The sequence below is a fragment of the Sorex fumeus genome, unplaced genomic scaffold, assembly GCF_029834395.1.
Source record: "Sorex fumeus unplaced genomic scaffold, SorFum_2.1 ptg000058l, whole genome shotgun sequence".
Taxonomy (NCBI): Eukaryota; Metazoa; Chordata; class Mammalia; order Eulipotyphla; family Soricidae; genus Sorex; species Sorex fumeus.
In genome coordinates this window covers 3,722,251-3,743,379 of record NW_026606115.1, presented here as the reverse complement: position 1 = coordinate 3,743,379, position 21,129 = coordinate 3,722,251, and the positions used below count along the sequence as shown (strand labels likewise).

The following is a 21,129-nucleotide window of genomic DNA, read 5'->3' as shown; positions in this document are numbered from 1 at the left end:
TGAGGCTAAGTGAGGTCAAATTATTTCTTTCCTTGAATTAAAGTCATTAATATAATGTTCATTAACACAAACTGTTTAGCTCTATGTTGTGGTCATTTATATATATATATATATAATATATATATATATAATCTTTTTTTTCTTTTTGGGTCACACCCGGCGATGCACAGGGGTTACTCCTGGTTACTCCTGGTTCGGTTCATGCACTCAGGTATTGCTCCTGGCAGTGCTCAGGGACCATATGGGATGCTGGGAATCGAACCTGTGTTGGCCATATGCAAGGCAAATGCCCTACCTGCTGTGCTATCACTCCAGCCTCACCATATATATTTTTTAAGGCATTCAATGAAAGAAAGTCAAATCAGACAATAATAGAATGACACACACCAAATGACATTAAATGCTTTTTTTATTGAACACAAAGATAAAACATGGAAGTTTATTTCATTGAGCAAAAGCACTTCACCAGGTGAAGCTGCAATTCTTTGTACTAAATAACCTTACAAACTCAGAGTATACAGAATACTTATAATATGTCAGTCACCTCAACAGCAAAGGAGAAAATGTAGATTACAGTTGGGAAGGTAAAATTTGGCCAACTGACAAATTTGGGTGCCGCAAATTTCTAGCCCTTATCCATTTATATTTAGTCTGATTCTACATATATGTGTTCCCACCTTAATTGAAGCTGCATTTCTGCAAGAAAATTTCGAATTAATTTCTCACATTTCTTGGATGAGCCAATCTCTCGAATTGTGTTTGATTTAAGTATGTGTGTGTGTAAAATCCCCAAACCCTTATTTCTAAGTAGAGGGGTCATGCTGTTTTGCTTTTTAAATTAGTAGTGGTGAATCTTAGTTATCATTTCTCCTGCTTGTCTATGAAACCTTACATGTTCCCATTGCACCCATACAGACAGGTGAGTTGAGAGATATGTCAAAAATACTTTATGAAAAGAGGGAGGTAGCTCATGCGAGTTGGCAACCTTGTGTCTACTGTTTTTTGTTGGAGCAGGTGCCTCCCTTTGACATTTTATAGTCAAAGATGAAAGGAAAACATTTTACTTTGAAGCCTAGTTAACACAGTTGTACACTGACTATAATCCACCTTCAACTTGGTTTACTGGGTTTTCAAATGCAAGATGACAAATACCTTACACTCAGCACACAGCATCAAAAATTACTGAAGAAACATTTTATGGACAATACCTCAATTTTTCCTTTTTTTTTAAAATATATGTTTAACAACAGCTTCTATGGGATAGTTTTTTGGGATGTTTTTGTCACCACTTTATAAACACTCTAAGCCAAACAAACAGCACAAATAACATCAATGTTATTTTTTTCCCCAATATCTGTATCAATTACTGGAGGCTAATCCTAACATACACTACTTAAGGGGTGGGGAACTGGATGGGGGGAGTAAGAGAATTCAGGACACATTGCAAAGATAGGACTATAGCATCTTAGTTGTAAGGATGACATTAAGGTGCAGAAAGAGGGGACTCTCTAGAGGGTGATGGTGTGGTTTCTTCAGGTGGGAAAACTGTGAGTGTGCAAGCTCGGATACCACCCAGGGACTCTGGGAGATCAAAAACCTTATGCCACTCATCTTTATCTGGATCATACTTCTGCACTATCTCTACCATACAACGATTATTCCAGGAGTACCCACCGACCACATAGATTTTGTTTTCAAAGACAGCAACCCCAACATCGCTCTGCCCTCTCAGCATGGCAGCAATTGGGGTCCACTGGTCAAGGATAGGTGAGTAGTATTCGCAGCTTAGGACATCATCATAATCACTTGTTCCTCTGAAGTGATTGCCGCCAATGACATAGAGCCTCTCTCCCACTGTACACATGCAGTGCAGACCTCTGACAGTGGTCATCGGTGCCTTCTGAATCCATTTGTCAGTATCAGGGTCGAAGCACATGAGTTCCTTTTGGAAAGTGTCATGAGTAATTCCACCTAAAGAATGAAAATAGCAAGCAAGAGAGAAACAGATAATGTTAAGAGCACACAAGCAAGCTAAAGCTTCTCTTTCACAGAAAAGGAATTCTTGGTCATGTATTGTAACATTTTACTATAGCATTGTCACTGTAGCACTGTCTTCCCGTTGTTCATTGATTTGCTGGAGCGGGCACCATAATGTCTCTATCGTGAAACTTGTTACTGTTTTTGGCATATCGAATACGCCATGGGGAGCTTGCCAGACTCTGTTGTGTTGGCGAGATACTCTCGGTAGCTTGCCGAGCTCTTTGAGAGGGGCGAAGGAATCAAACCTGGGTTGGCCACGTGCAAGACAAATGCCCTACCTGCTCTGCTATCCATGAGAGGGGGATGGGAGCGCCTCAAGTAACATTTTATCACTGTATCACTGTCATCCTGTTGTTCATTGATTGCCTCGATCAGGCCACAGTAATGTCTCCTTTGTCCTAGCCCTGAGATTTTAAAAAGTGCCACAGTTGAGGCTCTTTCAGGGCCAGGAGAATGAGACCCATTATTGTTACTGGTTATTGGCATATTGAATATAACATGGGGAGTTTCCCAGACTCTGCCGCGTGGGCAGAATACTTTTGGTAGCCTGCCAGGTTCTCCAGAGAAGAACTCGATAATAAGATGTTGACGGCCGCAAATGCGGCCGCAGCTTCTGGGAGCAGGGTTTTATAGTCTCTGGGTCTTGGCTATTGATGGGATTACACGGCACCAGGGGCATCTTTCAACATTTTATAGCTAATAAAAATTCTGCCACTTATACAGTTTCCCTGGATTAAAAATACATAAAATAAAATTTTCATTTCTTCCAGAAACAAAAAAATATAAATTCAATTATTGCAATGACTTTCTCAAACAGAAAACCACAGGAATTAGGAGGCTGTCTTGAGGTCAAGAATGTAGCTCAGTGATAGAGCCCATGCTTTTCATGTATGAGGGCCTGCACTCAATCCCCAGCATCACAGCACAAGAGACTTGACTAAATGAAAGTATATTTTGGATATTTTGGGAATCGAGTCTGAAGGAAATCCCAATTATACAAATATACAAAAGCATCATCTATTGCTTTCTGTATTTACTACTGACAACCTCTAGATACTGAGAACTGGGCTGAGGCACTTTAAATTCTATATGACTGTTCCCTCATTTACTAAATATGAATTCCTACTCGAGTAATCTATTAGGATTGTGAGTATGGAGTGAAGCAAATCAAAATGCTTTGAAAAAGTTGAATGTGTTATAAAATGTACAAACTTATAAAAAGATTCAGAATTGTGGGACTGAGAGACACCAGGTAGGGTGCTTGCTTTGCAGCACGTGGATACAATCCTTGTACCCCATATGATCCCAAGATCCCACCAGGAGTAAGTCCTGAGCATAGAGCCAGGAGTAAGCTCTCAGCACAGCCAGATGTGCCCCCAAACCAAACAAACAGAAAAGATTCAGAATAGTTTTTTTTTGTTGAGTTTTTAGTGGGTAGGGTAAAGGTAGTTAATGAATGCTGAATATATATAAAATTTTGTGTGTACAACATACAACAGTTTGCTATTGATTGTATTGTCACTGTCACTGTCACTGTCCTCCCATTGTTCATCGATTTGCTCGAGCAGGTCCAGTAATGTCTCCACTGGAGACTTTATTGTTACTGTGTTTGGCATTTCGAATACATCACGGGTAGCTTGCCAGACTCTGCCGTGCGGGCGAGATACTCTCGGTAGCTTGCCAGGCTCTCCGAGAGGGTTGGAGGAATCGAACTCCAGTCGAACTCGGGTTGGCCATGTTGGCTCCGTGCAAGGCAAATGCCCTACCGCTGTGCTATCGCTCCAGCCCGGGCTGGAGCGATAGTACAGTGGGTAGGGTGTTTGCCTTGCACGCAGCCAACATCGCCGACCCAGGTTCAATTCTTCTGCCCCTCTCGGAGAGCCCGGCAAGCTACCCGTGACGTATTCGATATGCCAAACACAGTAACAACAGTCTCATAATGGAGACATTACTGGGCCCACTCAAGAAAATCAATGATGCTATTGATTACTTGCTTCCAAATCAACTATAAATTGTATTCTTAAATCACATATAAATCAATCTCTACAATGAAAGTATCAGACTGTAAGTTCTCTCTCTCTCTCTCTCTCTCTCTCTCTCTCTCTCTTTCTCTGTTGTTTTGTTTTGCGACCACATTCAGAAGTACTCAGGGTTTACTCCTGGCTCTGCACACAGGGATCACTCCTGGAAGAGGCTTGGAGTATGACATGGGATGCTGGGAATCAATCCCCAGTCAGTTGCGTGCTAGGCAAATGCTCTAAAATTGTTCTGGCCCCATGCTCTGCCTATTAGGGAGTGAGCTAAACTAATTCTCTGCTCTATCTTTCAGTGTTCTATTATCTGGTGTCCTTACGGCAACCACTGCTTCTCTCTCTGAGTTTTAAAATTTGTTCCTGTAATTCATAAAATTCCAATAACACAAAGCAGTGTTCTTTGGTTTGAAAATCTACTACAGTTTCTATTCCATCAGAGACTGGAAAAGTTATTTATGCATTCGATCTAGTTATTATATATTATGCATTATATATTTTGCATTATACCTAGCTATGCCAAAAGACTAGAACAACTCAATGTCATTTTCTTCCCAAAGGATTTGGAGGCATCCTAGCTTTGCATATAAAATAGGTAGTGTAAATCATTGATTAGTTGAGCAAATGATTTCCTGAATGATTCTTTAAATGTAAGATATCCCATAGTCTCTCATAAATTTAACACCAGAAACCTGCCAATCACACATTCTAGGCCTTTTACTGATGCTTTCAGATTATAAATTTCATAAGGCACTGTGTTCAGAGACTTAGACCACAAATATCATATTAATACCTTTGTTTTCTAATAATATAACTGCTGGCCATGTAATGGCAGGCAGTTGAAAGGGGGGAACAACTGTCAAAGTAGACTATGTCAGGGCTAAATAATAGTAACCTAAATAATAACCTAAATAATAGTAACAAAGAAAAATTGCAGTGCCAGAAATGAACATTATATTAAAATAAGTCTCCTTTCTAAATTTTATGAAAATATGGTTTGACCCCAACAGTTAGAAAATGAAATTTCTTACTGGAACACTGAGAGCAAACTGCAGTTGTTTCATAATTTTTAATAAGAAAAATACATGTGGAAGTGAAAATATCAGTAAATAACAGAATTATATTATCTATGCAATGGCACCAAAGTAGAACACTATTATAATTCTAAGAAAAAGAGAACAATGTACAATGAATTGCACTAAATGATAGAATGAATATTATGCAATATAGAGACATTAAAAATAAGTTTTATGCACAGTAGAACTTATGTATTACATATGAAAACATATTTTCTCATAGTTTGGTTTTTCTGCTTGTTTTTGTTTTTGTAGTGCCAGGGATTAGGCCCAAGCCTGCTTCACAAGCATGAAAGGAATTCACAAATTTCCCCTTTGTGCCACATCCCCATCCTATTTTAAGTACATTTTAAAGAAATAAGTATTAAGTGCTACTATAGAGAATGTGAATGGTGGTTGATAGAGCTCAGACTTGTAGAAAATAGAATATGAGGAATGAAAGACAAATTGGAGAGACTGAACATTTTCCAGTTAATTCTAAATTATGTACTTACAGCAGAATTGGTCTCCTACTCATCTTATGAATATATAGAATACCAACGGTATTCACATGTAAATATATATGCAAAATATCTTCTGCAATTAACATAAATTATAGTTTGAGTACTCATTTTCTGGATTATTGTTAGCATTATATGGAAATATGAAAAATATTTAAAGGTTTATGAATTATATTAATTGCATTCCTGTTATACTTGTTTACCTGAAATATACATTACTCCTCCATACACAGTTCCAGCATGGCCATAGTGTGGCTCATTCATTTTGGCAACATAGGTCCATTCATTTGTTTTGGGATTGTAACATTCCACTGTAGCTGTTATTAAGAAAGAAAAAAAGAAACTTATTTATAATTTTGAATTTCTAATCATATTTTCTTGGGGAAGCAATAATAATGTTTAATAATGGACAAATACAAATTATAGGTATGAGATATCATTGGAAACTTTCTATATTAACTATAAAAACTATATTAATGATATTAACCATCAATACAAGTTGCATTAGATTAGTTGCTTAAGGTAATAATTTAAGACACATCCATGACTGCAGAAATTGATCAGGTTTATTTTATTCTACTACCTTGTTACATTTTTATAATTTGACATTTTTCTTATTTCTTTGTTATAAATATATAGGATGGTGAAAACTGAGAAGGAAAAAATAAATTCCTGTCCCCCACATTGGTACACCATATAGGAAACAGGGGTTAATAGGTATTAAAAATTTTTTTAATTTAAGAATGAAGATGTATGGACATAGAAAGACTGCACTCATCTGGGAAACATAAAGTAACAGAATGGGAGTCGAACACCCAAGAATAATTGAGATAAGTACCAGGAGGTCTGCTCCAGGGCTTGGAAGCCGGCCTCATATGCTGGGGGAAAAGGCAGCTCAGATAGAGAAGGGAACACCAAGTGAAGGATGTTTGGAGGACTCGCTCGGAATGCGAGACACGTGCTGAAAGTAGACTATAGACCAAATATGATGACTACTCAATACCTCTATTGCAAACTACAACACCCTAAAGGAAAGAGCAAACAAAAGGGAATGCCCTGCCACAGAAGTGTGGTAGGGGGATAGCGTGTGGGGGTGGGAAGGCTACTAGGATCATTGGTGGTGGAGAATGTGCACTGGTGGAGGGATGGTTACTCGATCATTGTATAACTGAAATCCAAGCACGAAAGTTTGTAATTCTACAACTGTACCTCATAGTGTTTCACTAATTAAAAAAAAAAAAGAATGAAGGTGTACACACGGCCTGATCTGGTACCTAATACTTTAATTTAGTTCATACTAAAATTAAACACTATATTGTTTAATTTCACATTTAGACATTAAGGCCAACAGTTGAATTGGCAACATTTTATAAAGGTTTTTTTTTTTTAATTAGGAGCGTTTTTATAATAAACCTATCATCTTTAAAGAAACTATACTGGAGAACTGATCTCAACTTATTTAAATGTCAATCTGTTAGTAACCTCAAGAATAAAAAAATGGTAGTCCAGACAAAAAGAAAAATGTGGTCCTTCCTTAAAAGACAAAGAAATAGCGCTACTAGGAGGACTTACTTCAGGAACATGAAGTGTAAATTGACTTGAAACATTTATTTTATTTACTGCAGACACTGTCAGGTGCTAACCCAATTTCTTGTCACCATACTTTGCTCTGTTTTTATTAACAGAATTACAGCATTTCTCAGAGAAGCACTATATCAAATATAAAACTGAATTGAAATTACTAAGATCCCTTGAAACTGTTATGGGTGTGGCAATGAAATGAAAATTTACATCTACTGAGTAGAGGCTATTTGATCAAGACACTAGGAGAAAGAAAGCCTTGTTACTTTCAGCCAAATGCTACCTTGAATTTAAAAAATTAACACGAGAACAGACAAAACTGGAGAAATAAGGTTATTTTCTATTATATTCAAAAATTTAATTTTTTCATAAAATTAATCATGTGAAGCATTTTTTTCTAATAAGACAATGTTATATCACTTCTCAGATCCTTTTTTGCAGTTATTTTTGTTTTGAATATTTTGTCCTATTTCAAAGAGCGTTACTGTTTTTGTTTTGAGTTCTGAGCTATTCTCATGCTAGTTTTGTTCATTAATTCCAGATTTGGACCCTTACCAACTCCATTTTTTTTTAATAAAATCTTCCATCAAGTAGCAAGTATAAAATCTCCTTAAAATAAAGGTGCATTTCCCCCCTTAAGATTAGTGACAAGAAAAAATTGTCATATACTTTAGTAGTGTTTTTTTGTTTGTTCGTTTGTTTTTACTATTTTGGGTCACTGGGTATCTTCTTTAATGTACATTTCCATTAGCCTTTAGCATTACTTTCACCTAATTGACAAGCAAAATCCTACTGAATGTACACTATCATTTTTCTTTCTCTCTACTTAGAGAGCATCTAGCATATTGATTGAAACTTGGCATCAACAAGTAATTAATGGTAGGGCTTTATCTGATTAAAGAAAGATCTAAGCACAAATTCTAGCATAAAAGGGTTCTAAGGGACTTAGAGATATCTTTTCCTTCTATTTGCTGTTAAGAATAGATTCTATACTTTTCTTAATAAAAACTTTGCCTTGAACCTAATGTTTTAATGTTTTGCCTTGAACCTAAGTCAGTATGTTCTAATGCAGTTCCCAATGTTTTCCTCTTTATTCTTTTCACAGTAGCTAGGAGTTTATAAGCTATGGACTCTACTATTATTGCACTTTTCCTATATAAATAGTCCACATAATACTTCCGTCAGTGAGTTAATTGCATTTTTTTCCTTGTAAAGTTTATAAGAATACATCTGTACTTTCTCATACAGGAGCCCCTCATTGTAAAACCACAATAACTATATCGTAATTAATAATCCCTGAATGGTTTTTTTTCTGCTTTCTGGGTCACATCTGGTGATGTACAGGGGTTACTCCTGGCTCTGCACTCAGGAGTTACTCCTGGTGGCGCTCAGGGGACCATATGTGATGCTGGGAATCGAACTCGGGTCGGCTGTGTGCAAGGCAAATGCCTACCCACTGTGCTATCTCTCCAGCCCCAAATAGTTTTTTTTTTAAGCTAAAAAATACATCTCTTTTAGCCCTTCTAGTAATTTGATCTTCGATAACCTTTGACTTTATCCATGCAGAATTGTTGTTTTTATTAATAAAACCTAGGGACTTGCTCTTTGCAGTCCATGTTATCCTTAAGACGGATCTCTCTATGTCTTTGCTTACATTTAAAAAGGTGTTGTGGGGGAGAGAAAGGGAAAGAGGGAGAAAGGGGGAGAGGGAGAGAGAAGAGAGAGAGAAAAGAGAGAAAGAGGGAGAGGAGAGAAGAGAGAAAGAGAGAGAGAGAGAGAGAGAGAGAGAGAGAGAGAGAGAGAGAGAGACTAGCTAGGTGTGTGAGCCTTATTTACTGCTGAAATAGAATTCCTCAGAAACACTGGTTTTCTTTGACACTGTGTGTTTTTTTTGTTCCAAATAAATGTTCAATAACAAAAATATTATGAATTTTGTGGAGTTTCTTCAGTAAGCAACTCATTACTAACTGGCACTGTGGGATTCTAAAGATCACTGCTCACTCACCCTCACTCCACCTAAGGAGCCATCATTATCAAAATTATTTTCTTCAAGCCTAATCTCAAAGAACAATCTGGTTCTATATTACCCCTTGGAAATAAGTCTGCATCCTGGTGGGATCATCAAAGAAAATGAGCAATGTGAAATTGTCCCTCATGAAATATGTAAAACTACGAACCAAAATATAATTCTAAACTGGTGAGGGCTCCAAGTGACTGGATGCTAAAGGTGAGTCTCTACACTTGGGGGATCATAAAACTTCTGTAAATGGCCAAAAAGTAAATATTTTTGGTATTGCAGGTTGTCGGATCTCTGTTTATAAATATCAGTAATCTTACTGGACAGTTATTTGAAAGAAAAAACCCTGTAACATCTTTCCGATGTTATTTCACTGGAAGCTTGACATTAATATTGAATTGGTGAAATATATCTGAGCTGCCATATTTCTCTTTAATATAGAAAACCTCAATGGTAGAACAACTTCTTTGACATAATTTTGAAAGATTCCAGAAATAACTGATTCATTTTTCACTTCAATGACAGCTACTCTAAGCTCCCCCTGGTTTCCCATTGTATGCTGTGTCAAAGGAAACCAGTGTTTTTAAGGAATTCCATTTCAGCAGTAAGCCAGGCTCACACACACCTAGGTAGGCTCACATACACCACACAATAACAAAATACACATATGCACACACATACACACACCCCTACCTTTTTTATGTACTGTGAGTTTGGTCCCATACATTATTCAATGAAAGGATTTTAGAAGGCCATATGATAGGAAATACCTTATAAATGCAGCCATTGTTTTCTTTCATAATGGTATACAGGCAATGGCTATTGTATGTACAAATAAAAATGATGTTCTGGAACTAATGAACTTGCTATTAAATGACTTTGCCATAAATTCATTTTTCATGACACTCATTAAAAAGAAGTCTGGGTACCAGAGAGATAGATAGCTTAACTGCCTGGAGCACATGTTTTGCATTTGAAAGACCCCCGATTGGATTCCCAGCACCTCATGTTCTCTCAGTCAAGAGTGAGGAATGATGCCTGAGTATCACCTGGTGTGGCCCAGAAACAAAAACAAAAAAGAAAAAAAAACAAAAGAATAAATAAATATTGCTTCTGAGCAGCAGGAATGTTAAAAACCCAGTCTTTGGTATGTCCAGAAACTTGAGCAATTTTCTTTGGAAGAAGAAGTTTCAAAATGACTGCTGACTGTGCCAGGGTTGATGCTTTATAATTTGTAAAATCATAGAGATTAATCTTATACAAGTGCCTTTTCAAAGACAGCACCAAGTCACTGCTTGCATTTTCGGGGTATTTTCAAACACCATAAATTTAAAATTGTATAATACTATGAAAATACTGTGTGGGGGGTTGATTAGGGAGTCTGAAATGACAATTATACAGCAAGGGTGATGTCTCAAAAGTTTTTATAAGTCTGATTTATTTAAATGATTTGAGAATCTTGTGTAATTTATGACCTGAGATTGGTCCAACAATCTGCAGTCTAATCTCTGAAAAAAAAAACCTCACTGTGATAATTTAAAAAAAATCAAGAAGTAGGGAAACTTCAATAACATTAAAATTGTGTCAATACCAAACAATGATTTGAGGGAGTATTGTTGGGTTACTATGGTAGAATTCTCACCTTTCCCCAAATGGCTTTATATGCTATAAAGTATAAGAACTGAGCAGTTCTTCTGCTACTGAAATAATTCTCATAGCCATTAAACTACCATTAAATTCTTACAATACTGATGGAAAAGATTCTGATAATTACTTTGAATTTATTTAGAGCCAATGCCAATATTTTAAATTTCTTTGGCATTATGGAGCCTTGAAACACTGGTCAACAATAAAGGTAAAGGTAAAGGCCCCCCCGTTGTTCGTCGATTTGCTCGAGCGGGCCCAGTAACGTCTCCATTGGAGACTTTGTTGTTACTGTGTCTGGCATATCGAATACGCCACGGGGGGCTTGCCAGGCTCTGCCGTGCGGGTGAGATACTCTCGGTAGCTTGCCGGGCTCTCCGAAAGGGGCGGAGGAATCGAACTCGGGTCGCCATGTTGGCTGCGTGCAAGGCAAACGCCCTACCGCTGTGCTATAAGAACTGTATAAAAGAGAATAAATAAGTGCTCATGTAAAAAGGTCAAACAATGGTAATGAAAGATAGAAATGATAACGACAGAAATGACATGATAGAAAATGTGGTCCTTGTGACTTCCTTTTCAACAGCTATCTTCTTCCAATTTTATCTAAAGTCACTGAATGATACTTTCTAATGCTAATTTATGTTATCAAGTATCATTATGTTAATGGTACTTGTGATCAATTTTAGGATTAGGAAGAAAAAAGATGACCATGACATAAAGCTTATATCAGTGTACAGGAAAGAAAATCATTGAGTATTTCACTAAGAGTGACTTTTTAAAAGGTGCCTGTCATTTTGGACAGGAATAGAATGTTGAAAATAGGTAAAGGGATATACATGATAATCTTTCAGTATCTCTATTGCAAATCATAGGCCCAAGATAGATAGATATATAAAGAGAAAGACAGAGAGAGAGCGAGAAAGACAGAGAGACAGAGACAGAGAAGAAAAGTGCCTGTGGGGATAGGGAGAAAGGGAGAGAAACTGGGGATGTTGGTGATAGAATATGTACATTGATGAAGAGACAGGTGTTGGAATATTTAATGACCGGAACCCAATCATAAACAACTTTGTAATTGTGTATCTCACTGTGATTCAGGTTGTTATTGTTGCTGTTTTTTGCTTTTTGGGTCACACCCAGCGATGCATAGGGGTTACTCCTGGCTCTGTACTCAGGAATTACCCCTGGCAGTGCTCACGGGACCATATGGGATGCTGGGAATTGAACCCGGGCCAGCTGTGTACAAGGCATATGCCCTACCCGCTATGCTATTGCTCCAGCCCCTGTGATTCAGTTTTCAAAAATTAAAAATAAAATAAGAAGAACAAATATTGGAGGAAACATAATAATGATAATCAAAATAAGATAAAAAGGCAACTGTCAAGATGGCAGTCTGATGGGAGTGGGAGCAGGGGCAGGAGGGAGGAACCTGGGGAAGTCCACATTGGTGGTGGGATGGATGCTGGAGCATTGTATGTCTAAAACTCAACTATGAATAACTTAGGAAATCATAGTGCTTTAATAAAATAACATTTTTTTAAAAAAACCTAATAGTTACCAGTTATATACTCACGAAATAAATTTGGATTAACATTAAACTTTGTATACTTAATTGACAAAGAAAACAATCTTACTCTATTGCCTCTGACAGGCCACAGATTATGTAAGAGTCAGACATTTGTAAAAGGGACTTAAATCTGTATAGCAGGTCAGGGAGACAACTTAAATGGCTAAATGTATGCTTCACATGTGGGAGGTCCGGGTTCCATTTCTGGCACTGCATGATGTGGTTCACTATAAGCAGGAGTGAACCACAAGCACCACTGAGTATATCCCAAAAATGAAAGAAAAAAAATCTCACAAAAACAAGCCTTCCCACCCCCCAACCCAAGTCTGTTCAGTAAAATATTATGAGGGACTTAAAAAAAGGAAAAGGAGGAAACATGTCGAACTTTTGCCCATGATTCTATTAAAATTTAAATTCAAGGTACAGAGCAATAGTACAGTGGGTAGGGTGTTTGCTTTGCATGTGGCTGAGCTGGGTTCCATTCCCAGCATCCCACATGGTCCTCCAAGCATAGCCAGGAGTAATTCCTGAGTGCAGATCCAGGAGCCAGGAATTATCCCTGAATATTGTCAGGTGTAAACCCCAAACAAAATAAATAAATAAATTTGAATTAAAAAATAAATTCTGTATTTGAAACTTCACTGGAAAGACACAAACATATATTGAACAGATAAAATATTTCGCATACTACTGATGCTCTTATAAGATAAAATGTGTGCCTTGATCTACAATATATGTCTAGATAAGGCATACAGCTATTTCTCTGATATTTTCTAAGAAGAAAAACTTAAAATCAAATCCTAGTTACATTTTTGGTCTTTAATTTTGGTCTTTCATTTGAGATTTGTTAACAACTGGGGATGGGTAAAGAAATGAGTCTTAATACTTCATATAAATGAACTTACGCAGTTCTCCAGCTGCATTTCGCCCACCAACTGCATATAGGTATCCTTTGAGGGCACTTAGGTGGAAGAAGGTGCGCTTTTCATTTAAAGATGCAACTTGCATCCATTTATTGTACCGAGGGTCAAATCTGAAAACTGTATCGACTGCTGTTTTCCCTTTTGTGTCGTAATTACTCTGCCCACCTACGACATAGAGGAAATTTCCAATGACAGCTATGCCATGCTGGTACCGTGGGGCATCCATGGGGGCTAGTGATTTCCATTCGTGAGCCTTCTCATCATACATGCGCAATTCCTTGCTGACAACCAGCTGCTGCCGTAGCACACCTCCCAGTGTAACCAGATGAGTAGTGTCAGACCGAATGGCAGTCCTGTCTGACTGCATAACTGGCTGCATGTATGGCATCATTTGGTAATTGCTGGCTTCCAAAAGAAGATTCACACAAGTATTGTCCGTTCTCATGAAATCCACGGTTTGCACGTAATTAATGAGCTCTTGTGGTGTCATCAGGGGGAATCGTATGTTCTTCATTAATTTTGGAGCAAAGTCCATGCGGGGCTCTTCCAGGCGTAGCCAGCGACAGGTAGCCTTAAAGAGCTCCAGTTCAGTGCAGTGCTTAAGGCTATTGCTGGAAAGCACGAAGACAAGACGCTCAAAGGGGAGTTTCAAGAACTCCCCAGTGCTCAGCAATGCAGGAAAATTCTTCAAGACAAAGCTGTTAACGTATTTATCCACTTCTGTCAGGTTGTAGGTGTTGGCAATTCGCCCAACCTCAACACAATTGTCTAAAGTGACCTATTAAATCAGTTAAAAAAGAAAAAAGGAAAAAAATTTAAACATGACTATTCTCATGACACTAGCATCCGGATTACATAAATACCTGTTTAGAATAAATTGTGCATTATACTGTTCACACAGACGCAAATGAAGATTCTCATCCTCACAAATCAGCATGATCTAATCCAATAACAGGTAATTAAAGAAAATGATACATTGGAAGTTACAAATTGACTATGCCTCAGAAATGCTCTCGCACATACTACTAAAATTCTGACCTGATGAAAACTTTAGAAAAAAATCTTATCCTATTACAGTCCAAGGAAAAGTGACAACATTGGAATAATATTACAATAAAGCTAGGACTGGAGAGTAGAGCACATGTTGTGCATGCAGGAGTCCCACCCATGTTCAATCCCTGGCACTACATGATCCCTTGGGCACTGAGGTTACCCTTGAGCACTGAGCCAGGAATAGCCTTTGAGCACAACCAGATGCAGCTCCAAAACAAACAAAAGAAAAGCACACACAAAGAATAAACAAAAAACAGGGTCAAATAAATTAAGTGTTATGTCATCAAAACCCCCTCAACTGTTTTCCAGACTCAAAACTTGTTCTCACATTCTTTCCAGAAGGTTCCATGGTCTCTTACTTTAGCTATACTTCCTGGCACAAAGAACTCGATTCTGATTAAGGTTACAAAAGTAGGTCAATGTAGCTGATTAACTGATGAAATTCTTGGTAGCACAAGTCAAAAAAATTAAGTGTGGAGGTAAGAGGGGCTGGCAATGGAGGTAAGAAATAATGCATTCTTCGTGCTACAAGAAAAAAGTAATTAAATTGGGGATAGCAGTGTGTCTCAGTAAAGTGCAAGAAACCAATGTTTGTTTGTTTGCTTGTTTTTAATTTTATTGAATCACCGTGAGATAATTACATGCTTTCATGTTTGGGTTACAATCACAGAATGATCAAACACCCATCCCTCCACCAGTGCACATTCCCCACCACCAATATCCCTGGTATACCTCCCCTTTCCCACCCTCCCCCTGCCTCCATGGAAAACAGTATTTCCCATACTCTCTCTACTTTGGGGCATTATGGTTTCCAATACAGAAACTGAGAGGTTATCATGTTTGGTCCTTTACTTTCTGCACACATCTCCCATTCTGACCGGTTCCTCCAGCCATCATTTTCTTAGTGATCCCTTTTCTATTCCAGTTGCCTTCTCCCCTTTGCTCATGAGGCAGGCTTCCAGCTATGGAGCAATCTTCCTGTCCCGTGTATCTACTATCCTTAGGTGTCAGCCTCATGTTATGTTGTTTTATACTCCACAGATGAGTGCAGTCCTCCTATGTCTGTCCCTCTCTTTCTGACTCATTTCACTTAGCATGACACTCTCCATGTCTATCCATTTATTTTTTTTTAATTTTTATTTATTTATTTATTTATTTATTTTGCTTTTTGGGTCACACCCAGCAATGCTCAGGGGTTACTCCTGGCTTTGCACTCAGGAATTACTCCTGGAGGTGCTTGGGGGACCATATGGGATGCCGGAGATCAAACCTTGGTCGGCCAGGTGCAAGGCAAATGCCCTACCCACTGTGCTATTGCTCCGGCCCCCATGTCCATCCATTTATAAGCAAATTCATGACTTAAGACCAATGTTTGATCTCAAACATCAGACAGCAGAGCAAAAAAAAAAAAAGATTAATTAATTTAATTGAATAGGCACAGAGTAAGCTAAGGCAGAAAAAAAGCTCCAGTGTCCTCTAAGCTAAATCTGACCATTGACTTGGGTCAAACGATCAGCATTCCAAGAGGCTGAAAAGAATGAGAGCATCCTGGTTGAAAGGCCTAATAAAAAGAACTTGTACTACTTTTATATTGTAACTCCTCCATGTGACCATTGTACCTTGTGACTTCTTTATTGATCATTACCTCATCATTCTCCCATTACCTATTTCTCTTTTTACCCTCTCTAAGTCACACACACACACACACACACACACACACACACACACACACACCTGGATTCCTGATCAGGACATGCTTTTAGGTTTCTGCCTAAATGTGTGGACCCAAATTGCAATTCTCTGCTATTCTTGAACAAACTATTTTCACTTGACCTCTAACCTTGCCATGCTCTTTTATTATTGAAGGTTCACAGTTCATCTCAATCCACTTCTCTGTCACAATCCTTCAAGTAACACAGATCGAGAGCCACAAATAGAAAAACATAATTCTTGAGCCCTAGATTTATATTTCATGTAAATAGGCATCATTCATTATAATGATGCACTTTGATTATTTAATAGGACAATTATTCCTAAAGAGAAATTATTTTCCACATTATTTATCTAAAAATATATATGAAGGGGAGCAGAAATTGGCATGAGAATTATTTTAGGTTGATTATTTTTATTTATTATTGTTGTTTGGCTTTGGGGGCACACCTGATAGTACTCAGGTCTTACTCCTGTCTTTGCACTCAGGAATCACTCCTGGCAGTGCCCAGACCATAGGGGGTGATGGGGATTGAAGGCAAAGCAAGGGCTATACCACTTCTTCCAGCACTAGGCTGATTATTTTTAAGAATAGGTAAAAACAGAAAAGGAGAAAAAATCTGAAAACCTAGGAAAATTCCAGGTTGTAAAATACATTTCCATTTATAAGAGAAATCTCCATTTGTAAGGTTGTTGCAAAAAAGGATAAATCTACATAACAACCAAACCCATTTTTTATTGTTTCTTTCCTGATAACATCCCATTACTGCCTCCCCCTGACATTTTGTGTTTAGCTGAAGACAACTTTAAACTGCAGGTCATTTAGAGGAGTTACTCTTGGGTCTCTCACTAAGGCATACAAGTTAGTAAATTTCTGTTTTTGTTCTGTTAATCTGTCTTTCACTACAGGAGGTTCTGAGTCAAGAGCCTAGAAGGATACATGAAAAATTATTTTTCCTCTCCAACATAAGCAAAGGAATCACATTCTTAGTGATTGGAATGGGTTGTGTCTATACCATGTAATTATTCACATAATTCAGTTTCTATAGTCTATGCAAGATAGGGCTTCCTAAATCATGTTCTCGTATTCTCATTCACGCTCTCACTCTGCCTGGAGTTAAATATTTTCCCAAGCACACAGTAAAATATATGCAAGTGGGAAACCAGGAAAGACATTATGGAGAGGCTTCTCACCAGCCAAATTTCTTTATACAAGAAAGTGACTGGTCAAAAGCACAGAGAGGAAAACACATCAGCAAATACTATGCAAGGAACAAACCGCACACAAAAAAAGGCCTACTAATTTGTGTGCATGTACTCAAACACAGGTCACAAACAAAGGACTCAAAAGTTTTTCTTAATCTTGACAGAGTGTTGGGCTCACAATGAGGTTATTGTGTTATTTTGCTAACAGACAGGCAGACAGGAGAAAATTGACTAAGTCTTCTCTTTTATCCTTTAAATTAAAAGCTGAAATGAGATTAAAATCATTACTCCTTTGCATAACATTACTGCCCAGTTAAGATATAATTCCACTGAAAGTGCTTAAGCTAATACATAGGCATATAAGGCTATTTTCACAGATTAATTAACTGAAGAACAATTTGAAGCATTTGAAGCAGCTGATTTGCTTTACAAAAAATTATCAGAAATTTAACGGCTTATTAGACTTACTAAATAGACATGAAAAATACCTTTCAAAATGTGCTGTAGAAGAACTAGTAAATTATGTACCTTGAAATATACAGAATCTAATATTGTACTAGTTAGGATTTCTAATTTGGGGAGCTGTTGTCTCATAAAATTTTAAATTGTGGAAATGAAGTTACAGTTAATACCTAATTGTCTAAATCTGCTCAGATGGGAAGAATTCCTCTTTGGGGCAAGGCAGCCACTTTGTGAAAAGAATAAGAAATATTCTTTGATGGGGAGAAAGCACAAAGGGTTGGAGCATGTGCTTTCCAGGAGGGAGGCCCTCAGTTTGATTCCTAGCACCACATGGTTCCCCACAAATAGAATTCCTTAGAATGGAACTTTTCATCATTATTGATAGCATTACAGATAAAAACAACCAATAACAAAAGAGAAAACACCAGTTTACCCTTGCTCGCTGCTGTGAGCAGTCCCACTTTTGACTGGCCCATCTTACATTTTTGACTCTCTGCAAATTCCTGGGTTTTTCTAATAAAAAAAAAGGAGTTAACAATTGTCCATCATATAATCCTGCCCCAGAGCTTAGGCTCACAGGGAGACTAAAAGATATTGGATGATACCTGAGGCAGATGGTCAGACAAGCCAGCCCGACCACCCTGTAGATTCCCTGCATTCTCTGTAATACTTGTCAAACGGTAAGAAATGCAAATAACCTTTAAAAAAGCCTACACAAAGCTTACTTATAACTAATTCCTATACTAAGATCCTCTCAACTTGGGGAGCTCCTTTTCTTTTCTCTTCTACTTTCCAATAAACTTTTCTACTTTCCAACTCTGAGTGTGAGCATCTTTATTATTCAATCTTCTCATTCTTGAAAATATTGAAGAACCTGGGAATCTCAAATAAACACAGACAGACCTGCTTCAGCTGCTTCTGCCTCACCTGTATCTATAATGGTTACTTACATGGGTAAGTTAATACCATTGGTTGTTAGCTATCAAATTTAAATCTAAACCCACAGCATGGGAATGGGGTGGGGTGATGGGGAGTGCTGTTTGGACAGAGAAGGGTCCAACAATAGTTGGAAATGATCACGCTGGACAATAACCGGGTGCTGTGCCATTCAATGCCTCTTTTGCAAACCACAACACCCAAAAGGAGAGAGAGAACGAAAGGGAATGCCCTGCCACAGAGGAAGGGTGGGATGGGGGGATGGGGGGTGGGAGGGATACTGGGACCCATGGTGGTGGAAAATGGTACTGGTGGAGGGATAGGTATTTGATCATTGTATAATTGAAACCCAAGCACAAAAATTTGTAAGTCTACAACTGTACCTCATGATGTTTCACTAATAAAAAATTAAAAAAAAGAACTGGGTGCTGAAAGGAGATAATGTGATATGCATGATTGTACTTTAGTACAGTATTGGAACTCTTCAGTAACAATATTGTAACCCACAGTACCTAAAAGTATAAAAAGAGGAAGAAAAAAGAGAAAGAAGGAAAGTGTCTGCCATAGAAGCAGGCTGGGGGGTAGGGGTGGGTGGGAGGGAAACTGGGGCAGGGTGATGGGAATGTGCACTGGTGAAGGGATGGATGTTGGAATACTGAAAATAAATCATGAACAACTTTTGTAACTTTGTAACTGTATTCATAGTGAATCAATAATTTTTTTTAAAACCAACCTCACAGTCTATAAAATAAACCAAGTTTAAAGTTTAGAGACCAACCCAGGTTTTATCCCTGGCATCCCATATGGTCCCCCAAGCAACACCAGGAGTGATTCCTGAGTGCAGAGCCAGGAGTAACCCCTGAGCATTGCCAGGTGTGACCCCCAAAAAGGAAATAAATAGATAAATAACGTTTAGAAACCAAATTCTAAAATTTAGAAATAAGATCAGAGAGTTCAGTACCTTCTCCCTTACTCTTCTTCAACATCATACATTAAGAAAACACTGTCACTGTCACTGTCACTGTCCTCCTGTTCATCAATTTGCTCGAGTGGGCCCAGTAACATCTCCATTTTGAGACTTGTTGTTACTGTGTTTGGCATATTGAATACGTCACGGGTAGGTCGCCAGGCTTTGCTGCGGTGGACGAGATACTCTCTGTAGCTTGCCGGGCTCTCTGAGAGGGGTGGAGGAATCTAACTCAGGTGTGTCGGGTTGGCGGCGTGCAAGGCAAGAGCCCTACTGCTGTGCTATCGCTCCTATCGCTCATATTTGATATGCCAAACACAGTAACAACAAGTCTCACAATGGAGACGTTACTGGGCCTGCTCGAGCAAATCGATGAACAACGGGAGGACAGTCCTACAGTGCTTTCTACTCTATAACATTAATAAAACAATTATTAAAATAACAGCAGAGACTATAAAAACCAGCTCCCGGAAGAAAACAGTGCAGTCTCCTGTCCCCGCGCCTGGCTGTCCTCGCCAGGGCCCCTAGGAGGGGAGCGGGTTGAGCTTTCCTCCCCGCCCCGACCAGGGCTCCGGCAGCCGAAGACCTCCAGGACCAGCCACCACCATGCTGAGACCACTCTCCGCACACATGAAGGTACTGGCAGAGGGACAAAGTCACGCGGGTTCCGGGTCTGAGATCTCCAAGCCTACTCGGATTGGGGCCGAGCATCCTCCACCCAGATCCTCCAAATTCCAGTAGGCGGGGGTCACACCCACCAACTGGCCCCCTGGCGCCGTGTAATCCCATCAGCGGCCAAGACTCAGAGACTATAAAAACCAGCTCCTGGAACCGCGTGGCCGCGACATCTTATTATGACATCTTATTCCTACTTTGGACAAACTGGCAGGCTACCGAATGTAGCCTGCCCACACGGCAGAGTCTGGCAAACTCCCCGTGGCGTACCCAATTTGCCAAATACCAGTAACAATGATGGGTCTCATTCTCCTAAAGAGCCTTGAATATAATCTCAGGGCTAGGATGAAGGAGACGTTACTGGGGCCTGCTCGAGGCAATCGATGAATAACAGGATGATTTGTGATTTGTGATTTTGTGAACAGCAGAAAAACACCTACCTTTTATTTAAGGGTATTTGGGAAATGCTTTCTATATATCAGTACACTCTGATATATAGATACACAGACTGGAAAAGACCTTGACAGACCCTAGTCAACATAGATACATACAAATCATGGTCTTCCTAACACTGCAGAGAATAGCTAGCCCCAAATAACAATAAATAAATAAAATTTGAAAATAAATCATTAATCATAGACTAAGGATTTAGTAGCAAAGTCTAAAATAAGAATCATCAACCTAAGCAGATCAAGAATGATAGAATAATGGTAAACACCTTTTTGAAAAATTATTCAGGATT

The 21,129-nt window shown here is 38.6% G+C and overlaps 1 protein-coding gene across 7 annotated transcripts in view; it reads right to left on the bottom strand.

Moving 5' to 3' along the window:
- Window positions 1-391: 391 nt before the first annotated feature.
- The window catches only part of KLHL13 (kelch like family member 13), a 178,751-nt gene continuing 158,013 nt past the window's right edge, over window positions 392-21,129 (bottom strand). For all 7 annotated transcript variants that reach the window (XM_056125726.1, XM_056125721.1, XM_056125724.1 and 4 more), the window contains 3 exons: window positions 13,361-14,156; window positions 5,850-5,963; window positions 392-1,971 (listed from right to left, as the gene is read on the bottom strand). In XM_056125726.1, the coding sequence (XP_055981701.1) occupies window positions 1,484-1,971; window positions 5,850-5,963; window positions 13,361-14,156 (1,398 nt within the window). In that variant the 3' untranslated portion in view covers window positions 392-1,483. The remainder of the gene's footprint in view (window positions 1,972-5,849; window positions 5,964-13,360; window positions 14,157-21,129) is intronic.